Raw genomic sequence first — 17,970 nt, 5'->3', positions numbered from 1 at the left:
GCACCAGATCTTCGGCCAAGCTGAGTTTCTGGGTTCCGTTTGGAGTAGACTATGCTAAACCAAAACATCGAGGTAAAGTTTCACAATCCGAGGAGTATCTGCTAGGTCCTCCTCCTCCATCCACTTCGCATCAAATGCAAGAAAGTTCTTGAACTAAACAAGGAACCGCCTTTGGACTTTACCTTTCTTCGTATCATTATGTGCCAAAATCTGTTCAGGAACAAGGATCTCCTCGTTTTCTTCCACTTCGGGTTGCTCATCAGGCTCCCCATCATCAGGCACACCACCTTTAAAAGGTTTCAAGAGATTCTCATGAAATGCATTGTGAATCCTCCAAGTATCCGGCAGTTTCAGTCGGAAGGAGACTTCATTTATCTTTTCAGTAATCTGGAAAGGGCCGTAGTATCGCATACTAAGCTTTGGAAAAAGCCTCTCCTTTCCCTTGTTCTTTCGTAGGCGTGCCTTCTCAAAACGTAAGAGCATCCAATCATCCTCCTTCAATTTCATGTCGCGACGATGGCGATCCGCTGCCTTTTTCTGTCGTTCTTGAGACTTCTACAAAGTCTCGCGAACCTTGGCAAAAGCCGTATTCAGATCTCGCGTATATTCATCCGCTTCAAATTTCTAATCTTTCATGCTCAGGAAGGATGGAACCTTCGCAGCACTTTCAACAATCTCACATGGCGTCTTCTCCGTCCAAGAGTGTATCGTGTTATTGTAGGCAAATTCCACCAAAGGTAAGTTCTTTTCCCATTGAGTCTTCTGATGCGAGATACAAGACTTCAATAAATCTAAAATCACTGAATTGGCAATCTCAGATTGCCCGTCAATCTGCAAGTAGAACGATGACGAGAACTGCAACCACGTGCCAATGTTCTCCCAAATTGCCTTCCAAAACAAACTCATAAATCTGGGGTCTCTGTCGGAGAGAATCGTCTCAGACGTGCCATGTAATCGGAAAATCATCGTGATCATTCTGTATTCTCGGGAGATCAAAAAAATGAAATCCATTTCAATATTTTCCGAGGGGCGGGTGGGTATGGGTAAAGGCTCTAACAATCCCTGTGCCTTATGCCTGTCAAACTTGAACTCCTGGCATACCAAGCAACTGCGAACAAACTGTTCCACATCCTCCTGAGTTTCCGCCAAAAGAAATCTCTCTCTACCCCTTTCATGGTGGTAGCAATGCCGCGGTGACCCGTAAAAGGTGGACAGTGGCAATCAGTCATAACCTTTTCCCTCAACGGCTGTGTAACGCACAACATAGTCTTTTTCATCAAGTAGCCTTCCCGAAGGGAGTATCCAGCTACTGTCTCCCCATCCTGTATCCGTGTGAAAGTATCTGCAAAATCTGTATCTGTGGCACACTGATCGACCATATCCTCGAAGCTCCTATGATGTATCGCGGAAATAGCTAGAACCAACGGTTTTCGAGACAAAGCATCTGCCACCACATTCTTCTGTCCCTGCACATGGGCAATCTGGAAGTGGAACTGTGACAAGATGTTCACCCACCGCATCTGCTTTTCCGAAAGCTGCTTCTGTGACAAGAAGTAGCGCAAACTCTGATGGTCTGTAAAGACAGTAAAATCCGCTCCGAGTAGGTAATGCCGCCACTGAGTAAGAGCGTGGATAACCGCCAAAAGCTCTTTCCCATAGATCTGTGCTGTCATCTCCGGCCTAGAGAACAAACAGCTCTCGTAAGCTATGACATGGCCTTCTTGCATCAAGACCGCACCCAGACTACGACCACAAGCATCACAAAATACTTCAAATGACTTCTGCACGTCCGGCAAAGTCAAATCTGGTCCTGTAGTGAATTTCTCTTTCAATGTCTGAAAGGCAATCACCTCTGTGGGTCCCTACGAAAAAGGTACTCCTTTCTGTGTCAAGGTATGCAAAGGGGAAGCAACCTCTGCAAACTTTCGTATGAACCGCCTGTAGTACGAACACAGTCCCAAGAAGCTTCTAACTTCATGGACATTCCTCAAATCGGGCCAATCACGGATAGTCTCTATCTTGGTCGGGTCCATTTGCACTCCTGTTGCTGACACAATGTGTCCCAAAAAGTGTATCCATGGTAGGAAAAATTCACTTTTCTTTGCATTAATCACTAGCGTGTGATCTCGTAATGCCTAAAAGACTTGAAGCAGATGATCTCTGTGTTCTGCCTCATTCTTGGAGAAAACAATGATGTCGTCAAAGAAAGTGCCAAAAAAAAAAAAAAGCCTGTACACTCGAAAAATCCTGTCCATCATCCGGTTAAATGTCGCAGGAGCATTCGTTAAGCCAAAAGACATCACCAAAAACTCAAATAACCCAAAAGTCGTCCGAAAAGCTGTCTTGTAGACATCTCCTGGCGCTATCCTGAACTGATGATATCCACTCTTCAAGTCAATCCTGCTAAAGCACGAGGATCCCTGTAACCTGTCGAGTATATCATCGATCCTAGGAATCGGAAATCTGTTCTTGATGGTGATTTCGTTGAGAGTGCTATAATCGATGCACATTCTCCAAGATCCGTCTTTCTTCAAAACCAATAACACTGGAGAGCAATACGGTGAAGTACTAGGCTGGACAAGACCCTTTTCCAAGAGGTCTTTCACTGAGTTCATAATCTTTTCATTTTGTACTCGGCTCACACGATAAGGTGTCCGATTCGGTGGCGTGCTTCCAGATATCAGATCAATGGTATGATCTTCAGGTCCTCTCAAAAGCAATCGGCATGAGAGTGGAGAAAAAAAATCTTGGCGTTCTTTTCTTCAGGTCAAAACATTTTCAACTTTTATCCATCGTTCAGTTCTCCCAAAAGAATCAGTAAGAAAACTGAAGTTCATCAAGTACAATCTCTAAGCCCTTCATTTATCAAAGTCGCTTTCTCGGTCCGGTAGTCAACCACGGTGTAGTTCTTGTGGTACCAAGGGATCCTGAGTAGAACGTCACTCGCGTGCCCTGAACACCCCTGTCATTGCAAACGAAGTTTGCCAATGCTCGGTGTAATGGCAACATCCCATCCGGGTGCCAGTCGAACTACCTCCGCCTGTGGCGTCAGTCTGTCGGGCGTAGTTCCAAATCGAGCCGCCAATTCCAAGTGAAAAGAAGTTGGCCTTGGCTCCTTCAAAAGAGCTTCCTGATCCTTCGCTTTGCCCCGAAAGCGGCAAAGTTTGTACTTTCATTCATTAGATTCGGTGCAGGTCCCACACCATGTGGTACCAGTTCTGCTTTTCTATCTGCCTTTTCTGCCACATTCCTCAACTGCTCTCGAACTCTCAGACCTGTCGTCGTCTTTATCATTCTGTTCTTTCTGTACCTTATCAGGGCACTTTGCGGAAATATGTCCATGTTCCCCGCATCCAAAGCACTTCCCCTCTCTGATGAAGCGAGCTCTCTCCTCAGGAGTAAGCTTGGGTTGTGCATCCTTTTTCTCTGGCTTGCTCTTTTTCTTTCTATTTTCATTCCTAGAAGTCTGTTCGGCTCGTTGTGTCATGGCCTTATCTGTGGGGTAGGTCAAACTGCCAGAGTGAATGGCACAGCCCCGCTTCACATGACTCATCAACTCCTGAATAGAAGCTGACTTCTGTTCCAAGCAGTGATCTCGGATCTCTGTAGGTAAACCCAAGGTAAACCGCTCAATCTGTTCTCTGAACGAAATCTTCTTGAATGAAGAGGAGGGTAGAAAAGAGCTCCAGAATCTTTCACAATAAGAATTCACTGTATCGCTCTTGGTCATCCGGAGATGGTTCCAAGCAGCTCGTATATCTCGCTCAAACTCTTGAGTCAACCAAGAAGAAATAAAAAGCCTCTTGAATTTCAGCCATGTAACTGGCACAGTCTTGCTTAATAGAAGCGTGGACCACCAAGTACGAGCATTCCCCTTAAAGTAAGAGGCAGCTCTCCGAATCTTGGAGTGCTCTGAATAGCGTCCTCCCGCGAAAGCGATGTCAAACTGCTGTATAAAAGACAAAGCCTTCGAAGCATCTGAGTATCCTGAAAAGTATCAAACTTGATCGAGTGGCCACCTTCCTTAAACTCTCGGACTTTCTTGCTTTTATCTTCGAGAAAGTCATACTGGTTGGCTTTGTGAAAATTCTTCTTGTTCACATAAAACTTTCCGTCATCGGAATCTGAGCTGTCTATAGACAAGTCCTCAGTAGAACTGTCAGTCTCTGGGCGAGATTTAGCCTTCTTTGCCTTTCTCTTGCCCTTTCCAAAGCGTTGCTTCTTGCTTCGCTTTTTACCTTTTCTGTCTTCTTCGCTCGAATCCGAGAAGCTAGAAGAACTGTCAGAAGAAGAAGAAGAAGAACTGGATAGGTCTTCAAACTTGACGCGCTTCTTCAATTTCTTTGCCTTGTCAAATGTAGACCGACGACCCAAATATCCCGGGAAGTCAATGCCTTTCTTCTGCTTTTTGCCGTGCTTTTTGGCTTTCTTTTGCGTGTCAAAAAGCTGAGCAATCCGTGCATCAACCACGTTCTACAGTTCCTTCTCCGTATATTTCTTGGAGGCAGAAGGTTTCTTGAGAGCGGGTTTCGGGAGTGGTGTTGTGGTTCTCTGCCACTCCATCTGTACCTCTTCCAAAGAGGTCTGGTTCATATATTTTGCCATCTTCGGGTCCTTGGCAAAATTGAGCATCATCTTTGTTGCATCGCTGATCAACTGGCGAAGCTCTATCTCTCGCCGCTCCGCCTAAGTAGGCCAAGGCGAGCCATACTCTTTGCCTGAATCTTCGTTGTGATCCCAGCCCGCATCTCCAGATGCAGAGGGAGTCGACTGATCATTGCCTGAAGCCATAGGTGCCGCGGAAAAAAAAAATTCGGGGATCGAATTTCCCGTAGAAGAGAAATCGGCCGTGCTCTGATACCACTGTAACAGACTTGGACACTCCAAGTCAAGAATCAACCGCGACAGCACCAAATAACCACTTCAAAACAATTCACAGATCACAATAGATTTGCACTGGCTCGGCGGAGTTCCGTGCCTAGAGATATTGGCCCCAAAGACTGGCGCCCCTTTCGGTATTTCTTTTTATATTAATCAATCATCAAAGTACAAGAGAGCGGTTAGGGTTTCACTCTCAGACTCTGCGTCCAGATGCCCTGAGAAGTGAGGCCCTCACCACTAATTTAAAGGTTACAAGGGATGCCCAAAAGCAGAGCCCCAAAAGCTTTTAAAATCAAAAGCATCAGTTCTCTCTCTCTCTTAGAGAGTCTTTTCTCTTTTTTTTTTTAAAAAGCAAAAGAAAAATTCGCGCCGCTCATCATTTTCCAAAAAAAAAATAAAAAAATTTAATAATCCGCCTCCGCGATTTCGGGAAATTAGGGTTTCTGGCAGAAATTAGGGTTTCTGCTGTCCGCCACGTCATCACTTTGTGACACCCGCAGACTGACGGGCAATCTGAGATTGCCAATTCAGTGGTTTTAGATTTATTGAAGTCTTATATCTCGGATCAAAAGACTTAATGAGAAAAGTATCTATCTTTGGTGGAATTTGCCAACAACAACAGGATACACTCTTCGACGGGGAAGGCGCCATTTGAGATTGTTGAAGGTGCTACGAAGGTTCCACCCTTCCTAAGCACAAAAGATAAGATTTTGGAAGCTGATGAGTATACGTGTGACTTAGACACGGCTTTTGCCAAGGTCCACGAAGCTTTGCAGAAATCTCAAGAAAGATAGAAAAAGACAGCGGATCGCCATCGTCGCGATTTGAAATTGAAGGAGGATGGTTGGGTGCTCTTACGTTTTGAGAAGGTACACATGAGAAAGAAAAAGGGAAAGGAGAGGCTTTTTCCAAAGCTTAGTATGAGATACTACGGACCTTTCCAGATCTCTGAAAAGATTAATGATGTCTCCTTCCGACTGAAACTGCCTGACACTTGGAGGATTCACACTGCATTTCATGTGAGTCTCTTGAAACCTTTCAAAGGTGATGTGCCTCACGATGGGGAGCCCGATGAGCAACCCGCAGTGGAGGAAAACGAGAAGATCCTTGTTCCTCAACAGATTTTGGCACATAAGGACACAAAGAATAAGGCTAAAGTAAGAAGGCGGTTCTTGGTTAAATTCAAGAACTATCCTTCATTGGATACGAAGTGGATGGAGGAGGAGGACCTAGCAGATACTCCTCAGATTGTGAACCTTTACCTTGAAGCTTTTGGTTTAGCATAGTCCATTCCAAATGGAACCTAGAATTCAGCTCGGCCGGGTGCAGTGGGATGCACAAGAGGGGAGTTACTCCGCTACTTTGTCAACAGATGCTTCGATTTTTGAATACTAGAGTCACTGATGTCTCTTTGAGCTTCAGGGATATTGAGAGCTGACAATATTCTGTTGGATGACTTTATGAAATGGAATTCCCGAATATGAAACTGAATTGTTCTTGACTTGTTTTTAAGTGCAGGAACTGATAGACAAAATGACTGCAATATTTTGGTCTGAATGATCTCGAATAGACATGGTTGCAATAGGGGTGAGTCAATCGGGCATCTATGAGGTCCTGAGTGAATCTAGATGCAATTGCTAACTGCATTGCCGATAATCATGGTCTAAGATCTGAATGAATGTTGAATGTGATTTGTCATGTGATGTCCTGTGATGTAGTGTGATGTGACTGTTGATTGGTACATCTGCTAGATGTGTGTTCCTAGTGCATCGGTACTAACAGTCGATGTCTGCTAAGACGGTTTATGGCCTCTGTCTATTTTGCAGGCGTAATCGAGGGCGATTACAATGCTTTGAAGAGGGGGGTATGTCACAAACTGGTGATGTGGCTGCTGGCTACTGCCCACTAGACCCACGCATACACCCTCGAATGCTGACATGGCAGGCTCAATTGCTGACGTGGCGCTGTAGTACGGACATGCCCGCAAATTGCGAAGAATGTGCCACGTGGCAGACTGTATGGATACCGTATTTTACGGCGCAGCTTTTGGGGCAAAATTGGGTGCAGCTTTTGTTGCTTTATGCTACGCGATTGAAGAAAGAAAGAGAGAGCTTTTTGCTTTATTTTAGGACTCAAGAGAGCTTGTGAGAGAAAGCTTTTGCTTTATTTTAAAAGCTTTTGATTTTCAGCTTTTGAAGCTTTTGGGGGCTCTGCTTTTTAGCATCCTTTTGTAACCTTTAAATATGTGAGCAGGCCTCTCACAACTCAGAGCATCTAGACGTAGAGTCTGAGTGTGACCGTCTGCCCGCACTCTTGTACTCTGAACTCAGATTAATACAAAAAGAAATATCGAAAGGGGCACTAGTCTTTGGGGCCAATATCTCTAGGCACGGAACTCCGCCAGGCCAGTGTCAAATAAAATTGTGAACTGTGAACTATTTTGAAGTGGTTATTTGGTGTTGTCGCGGTAGATTCTTAACTTGGAGTGTCCAAGTCTGTTACACTCAATGGTGACATTACCTACTCACAGCCGATTTCACGGTCTTTACTGATCATCAAAGTTTACCCTACTTGTCACAGAAGCACCTTCGGAAAGGCAGATGCGGTGGGCTAGCCTCTTGTCATAGTTTCACCTCTAGATTGTCCATGTGTAGGGACATAAAAACTTGGTGGCAGATGCATTGTCTCAGAAGCCCTTAGTCTTGGCTATTTCTGCGATTCATCATAGAAGCTTCGAGGATGTGCTTGATCAGTACGCCACTGATCCGGATTTTTCCAATGTATTCACTCGGATACAAAATGGGGAGATAGTAGCAGGATACTCCATATGGGATGGCTACTTGATGAAGAAAACGATGTTGTGTGTCACACAACAGTTGAGGGAAAAGGTTTTGACTGAGTGCCGTTGTCCACCTTTTACCGGTCACCGCAGCAATGTCACAACTTTGAAAGGTGTGGAGCGTTATTTCTTTTGGCCAAGACTCAAGAAAGATGTGGACAACTTTGTTCGTAGTGGTTTAGCATGCCAGAAGGTCAAGTTTGACAGGCATAAGGCACAGGGATTACTACAGTCTTTACCCATTCCAACCCGCCCTTGGGAAAGTATTGCAATGGATTTCATCTTTGATATCCTGAAGACACAAAGTGGACATGATGGCATTTGGACTGTCATTGACAGATTTAGCAAGCAAGCTCACTTCATTCCGGTGAAGAAAACAGTCAAGCCGGACCATTTAGCGAGACTGTTCATTGCGTAGATGTTTCGATTACATGGCATGCCTGAGACAACATCTCCGACAAAGATCCCCGATTCACGAGTTTGTTTTGGAGGGCTATTTATTTAGGTACATTGGCACACGGTTGCACTTCTTGTCATCATTCCACCCGCAGACAGATGGGCAATTTGAGATTGCAAATTCAGTTGTTCTGAATTTATTGAAGTCTTACATCTCTGATCAGAAGACTCAATGGGAAAAAAAATGCCTTTGGTGGAATTTGCCTACAACAACACGGTCCACTCTTCGACAGGGAAGGCACCATTTGAGATAATTGAAGGTGCTCCGAAGGTTTTACCCTTTCTCAGTACTAAAGACAAGATTTTTGAAGCCGACTAGTACACGAGCGACTTGGACACTGCTGTTGCCAAGCTCCGGGAGGCTTTAGAGAAATCTCAAGAACGACATAAGAAGGCAATAGATCGTTATCGACGAGATTTGAAATTAAAGGAAGACGATTGGGTGCTCTTACGTTTCGAGAAGGCACGCCTAAGGAAACGGAAGGGAAAGGAGCGGCTTTATCCAAAGCTTAGCATGAGGTATTATGACCCTTTCCAGATTAAAGAAAAGATAAATGATGTCTCCTTTCGACTCAAGCTGCCCGATACTTGGAAGATTCACAATGCATTCCATGTGAGTCTCTTGAAACCTTTTAAAGGTGATGTGCCAGTTTGATGGGAAGCCTGATGAGCAACCCAACGTGGAAGAAAGCGAGGAGATACTCGTTCCAGAACAGATTTTGGCGCACAAGGAAAGAAAGATGAAAGGTAAAGTGATTCGGCGGTTCTTGGTAAAATTCAAGAACTATCCGGCATTGGATGCGAAGTGGATGGAGGAGGAGGACCTAGCATTCGGTTTAGCATAGTCTAGTCTAATAGAACCCCGAACTTAGCAAGGGTAAATTTGGTGCTGCGGGTACAAGAGGGGAGTCACTCCGCTCCTTTGTCAACAGATTACCTCGATTTTGAATAAGGTCACTGATGTCCCCTTTGGGTTTCAGGGATACTAATGGGCTAACCAATATTCTGTTGTATGACTTTATGAAACGGAATTCGCAAAACTGAATATGATTGATCTGTAGTCACTGACTTCACGTGTTTGAATGTAGGGACTAAAAAACGAAATAATTGCAGCATTTCGGTCTCATAAATCTCTATAGACATGATCGCAATAAGGATTGGTTAATCGGGCATCAATGAGGTCCAAACTAGATCTAGATGTGATTACTAAATACATTGCTGGCAATCATGGTCTAAGATTTGGAATGAATTTTTCTATGGTTTGTCATGTAATGTCCTGTGATGTTGAGTGATATCTTGTCACAAAATGCTGACGTGTCAAAGCCCTGAAGAATGGGGCCAACTTACAGATGTCGGCCGAGGGGCCTAAATCCTAACAAGAACAAGTAACAGAAGAAAAAGTCCTACCAACTTATGGGGACCCCGTCCGATGGGACCCCAAGTGACATAAGGGATTAAAATAAAGCAGGACCCAGACACACACATATCCGGAAATTGCGTTGACATGATGAAGTGGTAGAATTGTACGGATTTTCGCGTTTCACGCTGACAATGCTGACGTGGCAGATTTTTGCAAAACGTGCTGACAGTTCTGACGTAGCAACTACATGGAATTCTGTGATTTACGCTGGCAGCTTTTTGGCATTGCTTTTGGACAAGAAGCTTTTGAGTTTGAAGGCTTTTCATGTAAACTGCTTTTCATGGGCCAAGGGCCTTTAAATATGTGTTAAGGGCTCATTCTCTGGCATGCTTCCTGGAGAAGGTGCAGAGTCTAGAGTACCGGCTTGTAGTGTGTTGATGCAATATAAAGAAATACCGAAAGGGACGCCAAGGTTTGGGGCCAATACTCTCTGGGGTGGAATTCCGCCACTCCGTGTCGCGTGTTGTCTCTCTCTCAGTTCACTTGTTATTAAAGTGCTAAAAGTCTGTTCAGTCTGTTCTTTTCTATTAACACGTGGTGCCCGTCTTGTGACAGTGGTATCAAAGCATCAGGCGTGTGTTTTTCTAAAAGCATACCGGTCCTACAAAACAGCAGACAGAGTACCCTTACTTATTAGCCACTCCCACCCTTACTTCATCGCGCATCGCGCGCGCTCCCATCTTCATCGCTCTGTCTTATAGGGCAAATATTTACAGTTTCTGCTCAACGAACTCCACGACATTCTTTCGCGAGATTCTCAATAGAATCTTGCGATGCTGCAGAGTTTTCAACAATTTTTGAATACATGTTACCCCCTCTAAAGCCTTAGGTGGTGCCATCAAAAAGTACGAGAGGTTCCAACTAGCAACCTTCTCAACCGTCTTTTTCGATTGGGGGAGTTTTCAGGAATATGGTGCATCCATCTGACCCTGATCCAATGCAACCGCCTTTGCCACCGCCATTGCCCCCACCTCGACCACCACCAGGCTACAATGGTTGGAGCCCATATAGATACCCTTGTCATCCATACCCGGGTTATGCGCCTAACCAACCCAAAGATCTCAAAGATGGCGGCACGACACTCAAATTTTTCACTTTTTCCGGGGTGAAAGATCGCAAGAAAGCATTGTAGTTTCTACAGCAATCCGACAACATCTATGCTTTGGGAAACTATACAGAAGAATCCAAGATTTCTCGAGTAGCGGGATTTCTTAAAGAGAATGCTATGCAATGGTGGAGTTCAATCGCGACACCACCGCATGCTCCAAGGACCTGGCAAGCTTTCAAGACAGTTTTTGCACGTAGTGACATGACTTCTATGTTTGAAGTACGGATTTTGGCAGAGTGGGGCAACTTGATAATGCTTGCCACCGAAACCACAGACGGATATAACCAAAGGTTTCTCAACGTGTACCTTTCGGTGTCCTTTAGATTTGTTCCCTTGGAGGCCCAATGTGAGCGATACACCATTGTACTACCATCACCATTGCAGGAATATTGTCTATCGAAGCAAGTCTCTACCATGCAAGAACTTATGGACCATGCCGCAGTGAGCTACAAATTGATGAAGGGAAAGCTAGAGTTTACCACAGAAGAATCTCCGGCCACTAACCACAACTCTCGGCAACAATGAACAAATTTTCGAGAGTCTCATGAAAATCAACCGCAAAGGCCTCGTTTGACCACTCAACAACGAGACACCTTACTACAAGAAGGCCGATGCTTTGGATGCTTTCAAACAAGGCATAATCATTCTAGTTGTCCCAAACGCACTGATAGACCAGAGGAGGCGATGCCCGCACCAACGATCGACAGAACCCAAGTCCTGCTAAGAGAGCTAGACCAGCTATTGAACTAGTTCCTGATATTTATGGCATATGCCTTGAGAGTACAAATGAATTATGTCGAGCATATGAATGGATTCAAAGCCCTTATTTTCTTTGATCCCGGAGCTACAGAGGACTTCATCCATCCAGAATTCTTAAAGCAGATGCACTTTGATTATCTGCAGAGGGTGGAGAACTTGAAGCTGAGCTAGCCACGGGGCAAACTTAGAAAGTGGTACCACTCATTGGTGTTCTTCTAGTGACTATTCAAGATTATCATGGAAAAGCTGATTTCCACATCATGAAGTTGGGCAATTGCGACGTTCTCTTGGGCATGCCTTGGCACGACAAGAATGATGCGACTCTCTAGGTTCGAAACCGAACCATCACCATGATGCAGCAGGACAAGCCAGTCGTCCTCAAAGTTCGGTTGTCCGAACAAAACCTCGAATGAACTCTCTACTTGTTTTTCTTTATAGCTAGAAAGTAGTGTTTGAAAATTTGTTTGGAATTTGTTTGAAATGGATTGTATCTGTTTTGAACTTGTCTTGGTGCCGATTTGAATTGTTTGACTCTGGTTTTAGTACCGATTTTAATGATTGGTGATTTTTACTCTCGGGTGGAGTAGTGAGAAATGATGTTTGAGAATGCTTGTTCATTCTCATGGCCCGGACCCTTGTGGTTATTTGCCTGGGGAGTATTGAATGATTGAAAAGTGTTGTTGGGACTCCCGGCCCGGACCTGGATGGTTATGCGGGAGGAGTATTAAGAAGTCTGAGCAGTGGTTCCTCTCAACACCTCCAAACGACGCAAGGTGCAGTCTGGGGGGCGTTTGGTTGTAAAAGGCCTCTATATCTCTCGGCCCGGACCTTTTTAGGTTATGCGGGAGGAGTGATGAGGGAGTCGTTGAATATCTCCCGGCCCAGACCTTGTTAGGTTATGCGAGAGGAGTGTTCATCGACGACTTTATGTTTCTATGTCTTGTAACATGCATAAGTCATCATTTGTGTGCATTGTGACGTGCCAACCATTGAATATTCCTAATTGGATGAGATTGCCTGGGTATGTTAATTTAGTCCATCAAGACACCCGTGGAAGATAAGTGCGTTCTGGGTCTGATGGCTAATTTTACTACGCCAGAATATCAAGAGTTCCGATCTGGACAAAAGGAGAAGCCAACTCCTTGATCAAAAGAGCTGAAAGGAGACGCTAACTCCTTAACAAAAAGAGCAAACTCATTGTCCCTCGAAATGTCCCTCGGAAATTTTTTAGCTAAGTAGAGTTGTTTTGCAGATATGTTGTAATCGCGGACGATTACTCTCTTTCAAGAAGAGGAGACGTCACAAACTGCTGACGTGTCAAAGCCCTCAAGAATGGGGCCAACTTACAGATGTCGATCGAGGGGCCTAAACCCTAAGAAGAACAAGTAACAGAAGAAGAAGTCCTACCAACTTATGGGGACTCCGTCCGATGGGGCCCCAAGTAACACAAAGGATTAAAATAAAGCAGGACCCACACACACACACAAATCCGGAAATTACGCTGACATGATGACGTGGCAGAACTGTACGGACTCCCACGTTTCACGCTGATAATGCTGACGTGGCAGATTTCCATAAAACGCGCTGACAGTGCTGATGTGGCAGTTGTACGGAATTCCATGATTGACGTTGGTAGCTTTTTGGCATTGCTTTTGGACCAGAAGCTTTTGAGTTTGAAGGCTTTTCATGTAAACTGCTTTTCATGGGCCAAGGGCCTTTAAATATGCACTAAGGGCTCATTCTCTGGCATGCTTCCTTGAGAAGGTGCAGAGTCTGAAGTATCGGCTTGTGCTATGTTGATGCAATATAAAGAAATACCGAAAGGGGCGCCAAGGTTTGGGGCCAGTACTCTCTGGGGCGGAATTCCGCCAAACCGTGTCGCATGTCGTCTCTCTCTCTCTCTCTCAGTTCAGTTGTTATTAAAGTGCTAACAGTTTGTTCAGTCTGTTCTTTTCTATTGGCACGTGGTGCCCAGCTTGTGACATGTCTTGTGATGTGACTGTCGTTTTGTACAAGTGCTAGTTGTGTCATGTCTAGTGCGTTGGTACTAACAGTCAGTGTCTACAAAGACAGTTTATGGCTCTGTCTATTTTACACGCGTAATCGAGGGAGATTACAATTCTTTCAAGAGGGGGGTATGTCACAAATTGATGACGTGGCAATGCTCGGTCATACACAGTACGGACGTAATGACGTGGCTGACAGTACAGACGCCCACAATTCACATTGACATGGTAGTTGTACGGAATCCCGTAATTCACGCTGACTCTGTAAGACTGCCAAAAAAAGCGTTGACTGGCTGCTGATGTGGCAGTGCGTACGGATCTTCGTGTTTTACGCTGACTGTACAGCGATTTTTGCTGGCTGCTTTTGGCAGCGCTAGTTTTTGGGAGAATTTACTTTTGAAGTTTAATGCTTTTGGGCCTCTACTTTTAGCATCCTTTGTAACCTTTATAATGAACCCAAGGGGGGCTCACTCTGCAAGGCATCTGGACGCAGAGTCTGAGTGCGAGCACTCTTGGCACGGAACTACGCCGGGCTATGTTGACTCTCTCTAGATTTTGTGAAGTGTTTTGAAGTACATCTATGCTGTGTTGGGACAGAATCTTGACTTGGGGTGTCTAAGTTTGTTACACACTGTTCTCGGAAAAAAGAAAGTTTGTTACACACTGCCCATCACCAGACAGTATTTTATGATACTTCAAAGGAGATACTGAGAGAGCTGGATGTTGTAGAGATGGGCCTGTCGAGACTATCACGAGAAATGGAACATACTGAGTATGGACAACACTTGATAGACATGGGGACTGCACATGGACTGGCCAGCTTGAATGGCCTACAGAGATTTTTTGATGTAGTAGGTTTTACATGCTTTCCACATAGACAAGGAGCCAGCATAGTGGGCTATGTCATGGCACATCCACGATCTCATGGTTGGGCCCACACCTGTTGGTGTGGCACTGGATCATGCCCTTGTGTCGATGACCATCTCTTTCTAGTTTAGTAAGCACACAGGCCACAAGCGGCAGCCCCTACTCGCTACACCTTCACGCGGGAGACGGACTCTGTATACATAGATGGGATTTACAGACACCTCTGCATTGAGCCAGGGTGACCTCTAGAGGAGCTTACTACTATACTGACACAGACATTACATGAGGCAGCAGCAGAGGCCTGGGGCCAATACGCATCATGTTTGTACACAATTCCTGGACAGCCGCCCCTTCCCAACCCCGTGATCCAAGCCCACACACATGTGCTTTTTTCACCAATGAGATGGTGAAGACGGCCATTGACAAGATGAGGATTCGGAGAGCATATGATCATGATGGCTTAGTGGCTGATCATTTCATGCATACCAAACATCTAATAGCAGAGCTTCTAGCACTTATGTTCAACTGTGCCATGTGTGAGGACTTGCCTGATATATGGAGCCTATCTACTGTTGTACCTATCTTCAAGTCGGGAGACCATATGGAGCCTCGGAATTATCGCACGATCATGATTGGAGACACATTTGCACGGTTGTACGCATCCATTCTTGAGCAGCAGCTGAGTAGATGGGCAGAGAAGGAGGGGATACGTGCAGCCGGGCAGGCAGCGTTCAGGAGAGGTTTTTCTACCCTTGACCATATCCTGACACACAAAGCCATTACAGGGTGTCGCTGTCTACTTGGGGGCACTCTAGCTGCCAAGTCGTGAATTGTTTTGAAGTGTTGAATTCAAGTCACAGGTTTCTTCTTCAAGTTCCTTTGTGTCATAAAGTACAATAAAGTTAAGACGTATAGATTGGGTGAAAGCTAAAGACTACCGCCCTCTAGCGAGTCTACAGGCCAGTTTCAACTGCGCTCTATGATACAAGTAGTGTGGGTTACAGTGCGGACAAAGGGCTGTAGAGCATTGTAAATCGCTAAATGCTACTTTCTTCCTAGTATATCCAAGTTTGTTGACTCACCTAAGAGAGAATCCCCATACATGATCTTAAAAGAGAATATTTGGGAGTTCTCGAGAGAGAGATGTCATCTTACTCGGAGAATTCAATGCTAGGACAGGTTGTTATCGGTCATCTTTCTTGGACACGTCGGAGGAAATTCTACATGGGCTTGACCTAGAAGAGATGGACATGGAGCAGACTTCTTGAGGATACAGGGAAAGTAACCAAGTATGGGAGGTATCTTCTTCAGTTGGACACTCTTCATGGACTTGCCATATTTAATGGCCTTGCAGATATCCTCTCTTTGCAAGTTGCTTCCATGATGGACATGCCCTTAGCTTTTGCACTGTGGATTATGTACTAGCTCATATACCACTTATCTCATTGGTGGCGCAGCTGATCATGCTTACATATCTTTCGCAAGTACACTATTGATCGAACTCAATACATAACTTCTTGATATCCGAGATACCATTTCTGTATAGAGACTGATCAAAGTATACATGGGGGAGACCTACAGGTTACTCTGAAGGTGTGCATGATAGTTTGTGTCATGTCATTCCCACAAATTTCTATGTGGGATCTCTTGAGATTCACCGCTTATAGATGCTTTATCCGAGGATGAGTTGCACTTGATCATGTGCTATCTTAACTTCCTCTAACTTGAGAAGCTCTTTCCCTTGAAGCTTTAGCCTCCTATCCTGACAGCATATCCTCATCACAATGCCCGCATGCATAACAGGAACACATACCTAGAAGCACAGCCAAGGGCATTGGCTCCCTGTTGTGCCTCACGGGCTTGACAGCACAAGAGCCACCTTCATGAACAGCGAGCAATCTGTTCCTGATCCATCAAGCTCACCATTTGACATAGTAAACCAAAATACAGCACACAACGATGTGTGTTTGTTTCATACACTTACACAGTGATCGTGCCAGGGGCAAGTCGACAACCATGCAGCCTCTCTTGCTGAAAATTATCTGCCTTTAGCAATTTGAAAAAATTTACTTCTCCAAAAGCCCCCATGAGTGAAGAAAAGAGGCAAAGGCATTATTTGCAACCCTAGAACTTGGTAGGTATGCCTAGCCACATTGCCATGTTTGGAAGGCTTGTCTATATCTGTAGCTTTTCAAACAATCAAAAACAATGTTCTGAAACTGAAGAACAAACTGGCATGGCCTTTTGTAGAAGATAGGGCTAATTAATATTTGTATTTCAAATACCTTGTCCCTTTCATCGATATTGATAGATGGTGCATTTACGATAGTCTTTGTACAAGTAGCATAATATAAGGTGCTCAATGTTTCTTCAACAACAGAAGATGCAGGAGATATACAAGCAATCATCAATGATAGACTGTTTCCACCAAGTGTCTCCATTAGAAGCTTTGTCAACATACTTTCCCTGGTCCATTCAAATTGGCATTCTTAAGAATATAATGCAAGCAATGGCTTGATACAATTTATGTTATCGCAAAACTTTAATTTTCTTAGTATGTAGACAAAAAGAAAGGAGAAACTCTTTCCAAACAGACATTTGAACAAAGCTAAATCATAAAAACATTAGTTAACTTTTAAACTTTTGACCATGGCACCTTTTTCAAGTTACACTAGCCATGAGGAAATACACAGCTCTATTAAGCCAAACCATTGGAAAACTATCCTCTACCTCTTACCTACATGGCAGAATGCATAAATTTACAGCAGATAAAGTGTGTAAACAAAGAGCAATAACAGAAAAAGAAAATGTAGAAAAAGAACCCATTTTTTAACCCAGAAAAAAAATGGGCAGGCCAGGTAAAAGGGAGCTCTATTACTATCAAAACTAGATAAAAAGTCCTTGCCTAAGCTTACAGGAAGAACTGCCTTTACAAAGAAGCAACAAGCTTCTTCAACTGAGTTTAAAAAAGGAGAACATAGGAAGTTTAAATCAGGAATTTGACGCCATTTTATTGCCTTCTCAATAGGCGGTGGTTCAAGCTTCAATAACATGCGAGATTCCCCAAATTTGTTGGACAAGATAATTCATTATTCATGGGCACAAATGCCAGTCTATGAGCTCATTGATGCAATTTTTTGTCTAAAGCACTTACAACGCAGATCTTAATCATCAGATAGAACATCCTATGTGAAAATTTTATCAACCTATGCAAATTTGATATGAGGAATTCTTGAAGTATTACATGAAATACAGGCATATTTTGGTAATTTCCTATCAATTATATCAATTGCAAGTTTGACTCGGTTCACTACGACCACCGATAATGCAGCCAGGGTGCAAGCAAATCTTGTCCTTGACGGCAAAAATTGTTTCAATGGATTAACATGCCAGTTTGCATCTATAAAAAGCAGAGTGAGTTTCCAAACTTCCAAGACGCACCTGTATGGCACAAGATCTCCTTTTTTTCCTTCTGCTAACGCTGAGATGACCTGCAGTTTGAGTCATGCAAACATTATTTGTTAACCTCAGGAATCAGTGGCAGAGCTCAGCTCAGCTCTCTCTCTCTCTCTCTCTCTCTCTCTCTCTCTCTCTCTCTCTCTCTCTCTCTCTCTCTCTCTCTCTCTCTCTCTCT

At 44.2% G+C, this 17,970-nt stretch overlaps 1 protein-coding gene across 3 annotated transcripts in view; it reads right to left on the bottom strand.

Moving 5' to 3' along the window:
• The window catches only part of LOC147449963 (kinesin-like protein FLA10), a 117,896-nt gene that overhangs the window by 25,040 nt on the left and 74,886 nt on the right, over positions 1–17,970 (bottom strand). For all 3 annotated transcript variants that reach the window (XR_015189489.1, XR_015189490.1, XM_086522307.1), the window contains exons 9-10: positions 17,778–17,827; positions 16,622–16,802 (exon numbers count right to left, since the gene is read on the bottom strand). Coding sequence is in view for 1 of the 3 variants with exons in the window: in XM_086522307.1 (XP_086378433.1) it covers positions 16,622–16,802; positions 17,778–17,827 (231 nt within the window). In the remaining 2 variants the exon portion in view is untranslated. The remainder of the gene's footprint in view (positions 1–16,621; positions 16,803–17,777; positions 17,828–17,970) is intronic.

This window comes from Adiantum capillus-veneris, chromosome 10 (assembly GCF_014529385.1).
Source record: "Adiantum capillus-veneris isolate H3 chromosome 10, ASM1452938v2, whole genome shotgun sequence".
In the NCBI taxonomy this organism is placed as follows: domain Eukaryota; kingdom Viridiplantae; phylum Streptophyta; class Polypodiopsida; order Polypodiales; family Pteridaceae; genus Adiantum; species Adiantum capillus-veneris.
The sequence above is the reverse complement of the archived record's forward strand: the minus strand, read 5'-3'. Positions and strand labels throughout refer to the sequence as shown.